Source organism: Littorina saxatilis, linkage group LG9 (genome assembly GCF_037325665.1).
Source record: "Littorina saxatilis isolate snail1 linkage group LG9, US_GU_Lsax_2.0, whole genome shotgun sequence".
Classification (NCBI taxonomy): Eukaryota; Metazoa; Mollusca; class Gastropoda; order Littorinimorpha; family Littorinidae; genus Littorina; species Littorina saxatilis.
Window position 1 is genome coordinate 60,196,815 of NC_090253.1, and position 12,974 is coordinate 60,209,788.

General features: G+C 40.9%; 1 protein-coding gene across 3 annotated transcripts in view; it reads right to left on the minus strand.

Moving 5' to 3' along the window:
* LOC138976669 (uncharacterized) overlaps positions 1–10,782 on the minus strand; it is a 72,067-nt gene extending 61,285 nt beyond the window's left edge. For 2 of the 3 annotated variants that reach the window (XM_070349547.1, XM_070349545.1), the window contains exon 1: positions 10,437–10,782. In XM_070349547.1, coding sequence (XP_070205648.1) covers positions 10,437–10,481 — 45 coding nt within the window. In that variant the 5' untranslated portion in view covers positions 10,482–10,782. The remainder of the gene's footprint in view (positions 1–10,436) is intronic. The other variant, XM_070349546.1, reaches the window with a different exon arrangement.
* Positions 10,783–12,974: the final 2,192 nt, after the last annotated feature.

The window sequence follows — 12,974 nt, forward strand, 5'->3', positions numbered from 1 at the left end:
CATATCCAGGGCCGGTGTAACACGAGAAAATTACTCCCACGAGATTTTTACTCCCTTTACGAAAAAAGCACTCCCCCATTACACGAGAAAATTACTCCCCAAGACAGGTGAGTTCCGAGTAAACATTTCGTACAAAAATGTTACTCCCCTGACGAATAAATAACGAATAAATTACTTCACCCAAACACAAGCAATTTAACTTCCCATGCCAGGTGTACGAAATTTTTACTCCCTTGTCCCCGGTTAGTCTTGGTGGTGGAAGGGGTGGAAGGAGGGTAGCACGACATTCGTGTGCGCGAGATCACTTATTGGCATTATCACTTCGCCCGCATCCCATTTTTGCGTACAAGATTTTTACTGAAAGTGAAAAAAATGGGGAGTAAAAATTTCGTGGAGGGAGTAATTTTTTTCGTGCCTTGGGGAGTTCTTTTCTCGTACGAAAAGTGTACTCGGAGTAAGAATTTCGTACGAAATATTTACTCCGGAGTAAATTTTTCGTGGAGTAAAAATTTCGTGTTACACCGGGAAATGAGAAGGCAGGGAGAGAGAGGAGATAGCCCGAGAGTAGTTTAGATATACATCTCGCTCCCCTACGACCAATGAAATGGTTGTGGGACAACCTTAATTAAAACGATTCGGCTCACCAACTCAATGCGGCCATGTTTTACATGTGGCCATGTTTTACATGGGGCCAGTTTTTACATGGGGCCAGTTTTTACATGTGGCCATGTTTTACATGTGGCCATGTTTTACATGGGGCCAGTTATTACATCTGGCCAGGTTTTACATGGCGCCAGGTTTTACATGGGGCCATGTTTTACATGTGGCCATGTTTTACATGGGGCTAGTTATTACATCTGGCCATGTTTTACATGGGGTCATACATGGGGCCATGTTTTACATGGGGCCACGTTTTACATGTGGCCAGGTTTTACATGGGGCCAAGTTTTACATGGGGCCAGGTTTTACATGGAGCCAGGTTTTACATGGGGCCAGGTTTTACATGGGGCAAGAGCATCCCTCCACTTGGACACATACCAAACATTTACATCCATGGGAGGGACTGAAAAAATTAAAATGTCATGAATCCTGAAGAATGTTAAGGGGGGGGGGGGGGGTCTCGGGGCCCCCAGATGCTGAAGGATTTGTATAATTAACAACCAAAAACCGTCACCACAGACATTACGAATCCGGATTTCTGGAATATATGATTATTATTATGTAAAGCGAGGAGAGCACAGTTAATTGTGGTTCGCGCTATATAAGCTCACCATAATAATAATAATATTCGTCGCGATATAACCATCGTGGTTGAAAACGACGTTAAACACCAAATAAAGAAAGAAAGAATAATAATATACCGGAAGAATCCCACCCATGTACATCCTGGTTGTTTTCTCTGCAGGGCGCACATTTTATGCCGAATTAATTTAGTAAATTACACCGGTACCTATGTCATTTGCGAAATCAATTCACACGAAAAACACTGTGCCTCTACAAACATACGAAATCGATTAAAAAACCAACATCAAGACACCCCTTTTTGACCCTCTCTTTCGATATGAAATCTCTGACGTCAAAAGCCAATTTTTTTCCGAAAAGGCGTCATAACGGGAATAATTGCGTCACGTAAATTCTGTCACTTCTTCAGCATGTCTGCCGAGGAAGTGACAAGGAATTTCGTAAACAAAGTTTGTCTCGGTGACTTCAACATATCAGCAATAGAAAATTAAATCGTAAGGTCACCGCCAGGCTGTGCATGTGCCGGTGTAGGATCCGGTCCGGTCCCCCCTTAGACATCCAGCCTCGTTTTTCTTGTTATACAATGTTAGTAATGTTACCAGCAATTTTAGAGAAAAGAAAGGAAAGAATCAGAGACTGGTTTCATTTCTTCTTATCAGTATTTATTTATTATTCATTTTATTTCATGTGATTTTTCTTTTGAACGGCATTATAAATCAGATCTATTTTATTTTCTGCAAAATATAGTCAAACAAAGAGATTGCTGTCTGTGCACTACATAATACCGGACGAAGATATAGATTGAAAATGGCTTGAATGCCTAAGAAAAACGAGGCTGGATGTCTAAGGGGGGACCATTATAGAGCAGTTTTTGCCACGAATTGGTCCCCCGGGGGACTACTTCAGAGGGGGGACCGGACCGGATCCTACATCGGTATCGTTCTCCGTTAACACCCCCTCCGCCCATCACAATCCAACATGACTTGCGTCTTCACAAACTACAACATGCATCGCCCTACTTTGGGCCGATCACTCAATGTTTGCCCGACAGTACCAGGCTTTGTATTTGAACTTTTTACGCACCGAGACGGATTGAAGCTGTTCAGAATTCGCCCTGCGTGCTGCATAACAAGTTTGACGGCAGGACACATCCGTCTTCGTGACAGTAGACTACAACTTTCAACAGCACAATCTTCACGCTTGACGTGAGCAACAAGCAACTGACGATGAAGCTGGGAAATAATGTGATTGTGACAGAGAAGAGGATGGTGCTTCATGTGTGATACGGGAGTGATCTCCCTGCTACTTTGATCAAAGAGCATGTTTTGGGATACCGGGAAAAAAGGAGTTCCTACAGGCGTTAATTATGTGTGTGTGTGTGTGTGTGTGTGTGTGTGTGTGCGTGCGTGCGTGCGTGCGTGCGTGCGAGTGTGTGTGTGTGTGTGTGTGTGTGTGCGTGTGTGTGTTTGTGTGTTTGATATTGAAGTGCTTTAATGTTATCATTGTGTAAACTGTTTCAGCCACAATGTAATTTCTCAAGTTGAGATAATTAAGTATTATTGTATTGTATCTTATTATATTGCATTATATTGCATAGTTTCGCATGGTATTGTATTGTATTGTATTGCACGGTATTGTATTGTATTGTAATGACAAGTTTTAATAAACAAACGGATGCAAGCAGTCTAAATATAGACAACAGTAATTAGGTGAGAGGTATGCAGAACTAATCTTGTGGCACGTGAGAGAAGAAGAATTCAAATGAACAACGACGTTCACACTTCATGACATGAAATTCGTTTGTATATTCACGTTCGCTGCCCTTCAAACTTGGAGACGTGTATTCCAGAAAGATGTGTGTACCACTTCCAAGTTGAGTTGTCAGTTATAACTGCCCATGGTAACTGTACTATATTCACATGTAATCTAAAAACAAATAGACTGCTAACGTCCCAAAATTCAGAATATAAAAACTTAATATAAAGTTTCTCTGTGTCTTATGTACCCCCCCCCCCCCCCCCCCACTGTGCCCAACACCTGTGAAAGCAGTAAAGTCAGTATGGGCAGCTATAAATGACAACACAACTTGGCAGTGAGCCTGAAAGTGGTTTACAGTCTCCTTCGTTATAAGTTGTCTGATGACTATGACGAATATGTGAATATTAAATAAAAACAACAACAACGTATGTTATAGGAACTATATATTTATAACAAAACAAAACGTTAAAATCACTGATCTTCGACCCAGCGGTCTTTTGAGTGGACAGACACACAAACACTTATACTACAGAAAATATACCTATTTGACAAACTGTACAGACGCTCGTTCGGGAAGACACAAGCGAGACTCGGGACAATTTGTCAGATACATTTATTTTCTGTATTATAAATGTTCGTCTGTCTGTACTCTTAAAGGCTGACATATAGCCCTATTTAGTTAGTTTAATTACTTCCAGGGCTTTTCCCATCGTTGCGGGGATGTATAAATTAAGCTTCCTGCAAAGTTTTAGGTTTGAAGTCCTTACCAATTACGAGAAATAATTAATTCTTTATTGCATTGTTTAGCAACAGTTCTCCAGGACTTGGGCTATTTTTAGACCGTTGACGTCACTTCGTGACGTTTCGTAAACCAAAGATGGCGTCGGAGACAGTCAAAGCGCGGTTGCGTACAATGGCAAAAAAGATAGAAGTAAACCCGTCTAAAGCTGTCAAGGCCACTAAATCTGCTGAGAAGAAAAAGTGGACTCCCTGCTTCATCACCACGCAGCACCAGCGCTGGGTCGCGCTGAAAGAAAGAGTGTTTTCGTCAGAGGGCCATCGCTTCCAATTGAGAACCAAGTACAAAGGGGATACTGAACTCGCCAAAGTTTTGCTGGACACGTGAGTACATAGGCCAATTAGAAAATTAGATGTACTTGTAGCTTGTCAGCTGAAGCCTGTGGCCTTATTCTTGCGAATATGTGCTGTGAGAGATCGTATATTTTCGCCTGCGCAATCAGTTTCCGGAAAACATCCACTTTCACTTTGAGACTGTTCTGTTTACATTTGACACTATCAACACCATTTTGCAATACTGAAATATTTTTTTCTGTGTTCGAAAGCTACAGCCAATCGTTATTATATCCCCTTATGTACAGTTTTATAACATTATTGGCACATGTAAACAATATGAATTAATGAATGAACGCTATGAATATGGCAGCCTTTAAAAGACCGCTGGGTCGAAGATCAGTGATTTTAACGTTTTGTTTTGTTATGAATATAACGTTCATGTCACATGCCTTGCTGTTGTTTTTATTTAATATTCACATATATATTCGTCATAGTCATCAGACTACTTATGACGAAGGAGACTGTAAACCACTTTCAGGCTAACTGCCAAGTTGTGTTGTCATTTATAACTGCCCATACTGACTTTACTGCTTTCACAGGTGTTGGGCGCAGTGGGGGGTACATAAGACACGGAGAAAACAATCATTCGTCATCATTCACGTCTTTTTATGAGAACAAAATCCGCTTGTGTCATATGCAAAGCAGGTGGCGTTCCTGACACTTCCTTAAGAACGATTGCAGGCTTATGACGACAAGACAGATGGATAATGATTTACAGTACCAAGTGATTGAACAAACAGGTCATACTTTTTGTTGTAAAAAAATTAAAAAGACAGGTGATGATTTATACGTTGCCAAATGATAGAAAAGACAAGCAATGGCCATGTTGCAATAGTTCTGACAGGAAAGAAGGCGCGACAATTTGGGAAAATGAATACACGGGCTGGGTAATGCTGTAGCTGTGGACATGTAAAATTCACACCCTCACAGGTCCTTGGCGCTTGCGAGGGACATTATGTATGATACTGTCATAACTGAGAAGATACATATAGAAGGACGGCCTCATCCATGTTACCCCCCGGAACTCAGTTTTGTATATAATAAAATCTAAAGAAATTTTAACATTTCTTGTTAAATTTGAAACGTATGAACGCTTGTCCCTCATTCTTTTTGCCATAATCCATTCTTTTCTCTTCGATAAAAAGAAGGAAAAAAACACCATTTTAACAACCAAACAAACACCCCAAAAAATATTTTGCAAGAAGTTGCTTAAATTTTAGACACTAGACAGGATTGATTGATTGTTAAAGGCACCATCTTTCCTGCGGAAACGATCATGAACACCACTAAAGATCTGTCTGACAGGCTTTTAAATGCGAAAATAGCATCCTCCCACTTGCGCACATTCAAATAGTCGACCGTCGGACTGCTTCATTTGTGAACTGGATTTTTTTTTTATGTTAAATTCATTTTGCAGATAAACACGGGTGTAAGTCACACATATTATTCAGCAAAAAAAGAAAGGAAAAAAAAAAGAAGAAAACTGAACAGAAACAAAGCCAGGCTGTAGATGTCGGAGATGTGTACAAATTAAAGCATGCTCTTATACTGAGCACACGCGTGGGCAGAGGTTTGGTGATTTACAAGATGGATATATAAACACGAGAATAAAGGGATCTTTAACACCCCCCCCCCCACCATCCAACAATTCAACAAGTCAATCGAGGCCGTCATCTAACCTTACGGACAAGGAGAAACTGTCGGTCACTTGACGGGCTTCTGCGACGTGAATTCCAATGAGCGTTGTCATTCATAACTACCTACCACCGCACCATTCACATGTGATGGCCGGCTGGGCTGTTGGTATGTGAGACACTATAAGGTAAACAAATCAAATATTCAGCGTTACTTTCCTACTTAAAAAAGAAAGCGATCTTCTTCGCTACATGCGAAACAAATGATGTCACTCACAGTATTCACAAGCGTGAAGCAGCGTAGGAGTTTATTGAGGAGATAAAAGTCATGAAAACAAATATCGATCATCCCTTTTTACCTTTGAATACACATTGATGTACATGAGACAGTTTACACGCACATGAGACAATTTACGTGCCGTTTGCAGCGCGTCATCATACTTTACGCAGAACAGTTAGCCTGGTGGATAATGACTAATATTGCCAAATGATTTAAAGGATGTCACGATTTGTATTGCCAAGTGACGGAAAACAGAAAAGAAAAAAATCAATGTTAACAAAGTCCAGGAGCGACATGGAAGCTCGATTTATACTTTTCAACGTATGGACATAAGCAATAGCGTGTTAATGCATGTTTTCTCCCTCCTTTTTTTTAATATCTTTTTTCTATTAAGTAATTCTTTAAATAAACATATTCCAGTAGACTGGGAATTGAGGGGAGGTGTGTGTGTGTGCGCGTGTGCATACGTGTTTTTGCGAGTGCTCGTGCTTGTGTGTGTGTGTGTGTGTGTGTGTATGTGTGTGTGTGTGTGTGTGTGTGTGTGTGTGTGTCTGTGTGTGTGTGTGTGTGGTGCGACCCCAAGAAGACTAATGGACAAAATGTACATGAACAATTTTAAGTGAATACTTGCAGATGAAATCCTCAGTCGTTTTTCTCATTAATTCGATAAATGTCTTTGATGACGTCCTTATATTAATTGAGGCGGCACTATGGCGACTTTTGTCTCTCAATAAAAATACTTATATTTCGGTCAAACATTGTCTGACCCTGTTCGCACTTTCAGCTTGAAAGTTTAAACTTGTTTAATTCATAACTATCTACCACATCATCAATCACAGGTGTTGGGCAGGTCAGTAGGTACGCCAGACACTATAAGGTAAACAAATCAAATATTCAGCGTCACTTAAGTACTTTAAAAAAAGCGATCTGCTTGCGTCCCATGCGAAACAAATGATGTCACTCACAGTATTCACGAGCGTGAAGAAGTGTAGGAGTTTATTGAGGACGTGAGTCCAGAAAACAAATATCTACCATCCCTTTTGCCCCTTTGAATACAAATTGATGCGTCACGAATGACGTCACTCACACACAATTTCGGTCAAACATTCTTTGATCATAATTGTGACCCTCCACCACGAAATGAGTCGCATGTCACCTTTGCATGATTTCCATATTTTTACATTTTCCGAAAGAGTGTTTTATGCTCTATCCAGTGGTGAAACCCGTTTTAGAAAAGAGCGAAAACTGTGTGAGTTATAAGCCTGTGACTAAGGTGACCCTCACACTGTTACCAGACACTCCCCGGACTTATATTGAGCCTAGCGCAGAACCGCGCGAGGTGACATGCGACTCATTTCGTGGTGGAGGGTCACAATTTTGCTTTAGTCGAAGTGCAAATAACAGACACGAAAGCAGTCCCATTGTATTCTTTATTTTTTTCTCCTGAATCCACGTAGATATCTTGTGCTCGAATTGATATTAGGATCGTTTCCTGCAAATTATTACCATTTTGCACACAAAGCCAACTAGAGAAAGTTAGCTTTGCTCTTGAACGATTAGTTTTGCTCTTGAACGATTTATGACGTCACCCAATAGTCATAAGAAGGAACGTTTCAGCGGGCGAACTTAGCACAGTTTGACCAGACCTGATGGACGGAGAGGCTTGACTGAAATAAGATAACGTAAGTTTGGACGCTAACTAAGACCGAACTGGTCGTTATTGCGCAAAACTTATTGTTTACTGTTTTTTGCAACCGGAAGTCGACATCGTTCACGGGCACACGACTCCCGTAAACCCTTCTCAAGAAAATCCCTTTTGTTGTCATTAGTTGCGTGTCCGTTTGAACGGTGTAATCAGGCAAAAGCAAACGGAAGAGAGCAAATTCCAACCTGCACATCAGTGACACGTTTGTGTATCTAAACTTCTAGTTGGTTGCAGTAATGAATAATTGATCACAGATGGCGTAAGATGCCTGCTTCACGTCGTATCGACAGACAGGATTCATCAAACAAGTAAGACGGAAAAGAACGCAAGACAGTGCATGGCAGAATTACAGTCTGCAAAAATTACCCAAACATCGCGTTTACAATTTGAATATTTCAACTTTTCAAAAACTAATAGAAGAATTCCGGAAATAACTCTTGTCGGGGTTGTATGGGTTATGGAAGAGTTACTTTCCCTTATTTGCATTTCCCTTTTTATACAAACACCGAGGCAAGCTACAGGGGACATTGTAGGCTTGCCTCAGTGTTTATATGAAAACAAGAAATTCCTCCGAGGTAGGAAAAACACCCCCGTTGGTCAAAGGGAAATAACCATTCTCACTGCCACCAACTGAGAAGGTTATTTCCCTTTGACCATTAATATGTCCCTCTATAAGTCCTTGTAGAATCTTAATCCACCAATAACTCCCTAACCGTGTGTTTGACTGGTCCCAATTTTTGTAAGGACCGTCTCAGGAATGTATAGAACCTGTTCACCAAGTTTGGTGACGATCGGTCCGTTCATTCTTGAGATCTATATGCGAACACAAACACACAAACAAACAAACAAACAAACACATCGACCGAATCCTATACACACCCCTATATATATAAAAGGTAAAAATGTGACATAGTTATTTCCGGACATCGTTTAATTTCAGGAACTCTCGGAGTATGGTGACATAATTACGAACCATTAACCGAACCATGATGCCTATTGAGCGATTTGAGACGTGGATTTTGGCCAAGAGTTTACCTTAAAAGTTGCTTGATTGAATTAAAGAATATAGGGTATCTTCAATTTTCTGAATAGTGCAGAGAAAAGGGGAGAGAGAGAGAGAGAGAGAGAGAGAGAGAGAGAGAGAGAGAGAGAGAGAGAGAGAGAGAGAGAGAGAGAGAGAGAGAGAGAGAGAGAGAGAGAAGGGGGGGGGGGGAAGAGACGCAGATGGAAATAGAGACAGAGACACTCGAACAGAGATTAGAAAAAGACAGACATAGCAATATTGAGAGACAACCAGAGAGGGAGACGGATGGAGAGACAGATAAGAAACAGTGATAGACTGACAGAGATATGAACACAGAGAGACAGATAAGAAACAGTGATAGACTGACAGAGATATGAACACAGAGAGACAGATAAGAAACAGTGATAGACTGACAGAGATATGAACACAGAGAGACAGATAAGAAACAGTGATAGACTGACAGAGATATGAACACAGAGAGACAGATAAGAAACAGTGATAGACTGACAGAGATATGAACACAGAGAGACAGATAAGAAACAGTAATAGACTGACAGAGATATGAACACAGAGAGACAGATAAGAAACAGTGATAGACTGACAGAGATATGAACACAGAGAGACACACGGCGAAGCTCATGGAATGTTTAAAAAGAAAACATTGACTGGAACTTCGATATATCGATTTTGAAAGTGGGTAAACAAAATAATTGATAATGTATTGATTGGACAATGGATTTCCCTTCTTTGAACCATGTCACAGGCATACTAAAACTCATACTTAGGGCTAGAGCGGTCACGGAGAACAATAAAAATCTCGATCTGGTATTTTGGTCAAAAATACAAATAAAATATAATGAAAGTGGGAACACTCCGAATTTTGAGTTTCCTCCTTCTAAGTTGACAGGAAGCAAACTCAAACTAGTTCACCCTTTCATTATTATTCGTATTGCTCTATTATCTTGGTAAAATTAGCATCCTGTTATAACATCCGATAGCACGCAAAAGACACAGGTTCATTCAAAACGGCACTTTAAATCTCATGTCACGTTTTAATTCACATTCTTTCAAAACAAAAAGTCTATGTTTACGTCGTGAGTGTCCAAGTCCGTGGTCACACCGTGTAATAGTTTCGGAGAAAGAACATTTTGCCCAAGTTTCGTGACCATATTTGACAGACGAAAAATTGCGTAATCATATTTAGTGACATAAAATCAGTTTGGACCTTACTTTGGGAAGCAGATCACGTATTTTCCACGTCTGTGCTGGGGATACTACACAGCCTAGACACCATGTGCACTCTGTAACTGTAGGAAGACAGACCCACCCAGTAATTTACAGCGTCATATATAATATTATTCATTCATCAGCACCACCAGACAGCAATTTACCTACATGCATGATGTCTCACCTCAATGCTCCGCTGTTCAGAAAAAGAAAACACATCACGATGTACAGCATAAGGACACGAAACACCATCTGCATGCGCCCAACAGTACTCTCTCAGTCTCAGACACAAGTGTGGCACATCACGCAAAAAGTCAAACATAAAACACACAAAATGAAGCGATCGTTAAAACAGTGACAAGCTTTGACAGGTTATATGTACGCTACCATAGTAACGTGCGATATGTGTCATGATATTCAAGCTCCACTCACCAGTAAGCCGAGGACAACCATCAAAGGTCGCCCAGCGTTCGACATGGCCCTCTTGGACTGGGCAGCTCCCGTGTCGTCTGCTTTGGGCAAGAAAGAAAGGAAGACTGCGCTGAGCGTCTGCGTTTCACCACGGACTGCAGACACCACAGCGAGGGAGCGTGCCGAGACACGGAAACGGCCGACTGTCGCAGTCGGAATTCGTGCCTCCGACTTTTATGATTTTGCGTAATACCTCTTCAAGGTTATTCTTGTCTTTCTTTCTCCATTTCTTTTTAACTCTGGTTTGAAATTTATTGCTCTTCCCCCATCTGGTTTAATCATACGCCGCAAGCAGGCCATCTGCATTTATGTCGTCTGCTCCTTTGCAGGCTTGTCGCCCCTGTCATGCCCAGCTGTCAATCAAAAGGTTGGTAAAGTATATTTATCAACCGCGAAGCACCTGAAAATGTCCCCACCTTTTTCGGATAAGGAGTGGCGTAACAGGAGTTGTGATAAGTAACACGGCTCCTCGATTTGCATGTTTGCTGGGCTTGTTTGTTTACATTTAGTGCTTAGGAATTCAGACATGCTCTATCTGACGGAATTTGATATTAGCTAGGCCTATAATTCTGGTTGTTTTGGTTTTGCGGTTGAAGTGTAATTAATCATTAGTATGCCTACTACGGTGGAACCTGCCATGTAAGGCCCCTCTGACGAGAAGACACCTCCCATTAAGGACACGTTCTATAGAAAGTTCTTGCCAGGCTTTTGTCTGTTGTCGTGACTAAACTATACCCGCCATTTAAGGCAACCTGCATTGTAGATCAGGGGTGGATCACATCATTTTTAAGGGGGGGTTTCCAAATTTCTGTTAGGGATAATTTGACGACACGAAGCATTTAGTTGATGGCGCGAAGTGTTCAAAACCTCATAGGGGGGTACGGGGGTATGCCCCCCCCCCCCGGAAAATGATGATAAAAACAAGCAAAATAGAGCAATCTGGTGCATTCTGAGCCAAAACACTTCTCCTAATACACCTTCCAAAAAGTAAATTTAAGAAGACAAATTTGGATCAAAATAACGGCAATTGACCGATCGGGTGCAACCCGAGCCAACAAATTACCCAACTACTTTCCAAAACAGTCACTTAGAAGACACATGTTGATACAAATCAAGGAAAAAAGAGCAATCTGGTGCAATCTGAGCATACATTTTTCTTTATTTTCAATTTTTTTCTCTCTTTTTATATTTAGTCAAGTTTTGACTAAATATTTTAACGTAGAGGGGGGAATCGAGACGAGGGTCGTGGTGTATGTGTGTGTGTGTGTGTGTGTGTGTGTGTGTGTGTGTGTGTGTGTGTGTGTGTGTGTGTGTGTGTCTGTCTGTCTCTGTGTGTGTGTAGAGCGATTCAGACTAAACTGCTGGACCGATCTTTATGAAATTTGACATGAGAGTTCCTGGGTATGAAATCCCCGAACGTTTTTTTCATTTTTTTGATAAATGTCTTTGATGACGTCATATCCGGCTTTTTGTGAAAGTTGAGGCGGCACTGTCACGCCCTTATTTTTCAACCAAATTGGTTCAAATTTTGGTCAAGTGATCTTTGACGAAGCCCGGACTTCGGTATTGCAGTTCAGCGTGGTGGCTTAAAAATTAATTAATGACTTTGGTCATTAAAAATCTGAAAATTGAAATTATTTTTTTTTTATAAAACGCTCCAAATTTACGTTTATCTTATTCTCCATCATTTGCTGATTCCAAAAACATATAAATATGTTATATTCGGATTAAAAACAAGCTCTGAAAATTAAATATATAAAAATTATTATCAAAATTAAATTGTCCAAATCAATTTAAAAACACTTTCATCTTATTCCTTGTCGGTTCCTGATTCCAAAAACATATAGATATGATATGTTTGGATTAAAAACACGCTCAGAAAGTTAAAACAAAGAGAGGTACAGAAAAGCGTGCTATCCTTCTTAGCGCAACTACTACCCCGCTCTTCTTGTCAATTTCACTGCCTTTGCCATGAGCGGTGGCCTGACGATGCTACGAGTAAAATGGCATTGCGTTCAGTTTCATTCTGTGAGTTCGACAGCTACTTGACTAAATATTGTATTTTCGCCTTACGCGACTTGTTTTATTATTATTATTTTTGTTTAGGCTAATGGGGGTTTCCGGAAACCCCGGACCCCCCCCCCCCTCGGATCCGCCCCTGTAGATACACTTTTGGCCGGTCCAATGGGTGTCGTTTAACACAGGTAGCACTGTAAAGTGTCCTGACAGGAAACGTTCACTGAGCCAACCCTTCTTCCCAATTACCCAACGAGGGTGGGTGGGGGGGAGGGAGGGAGGGAGGAGGGACAGAGGAAAACATTCATGAAAACGAACGCAACGTTTTGTTTTGCCAATAATTAAACGTTCCGACACCTTTCTTGTTGTTTGATTCATGAATACGCCAAATATTAAACGATTTCTATCATGCTGTATAGTGATTGACAACGCACAGAACACACGTAAAACGTGCATCCACCAAATCCACGGTCATGTTCAATA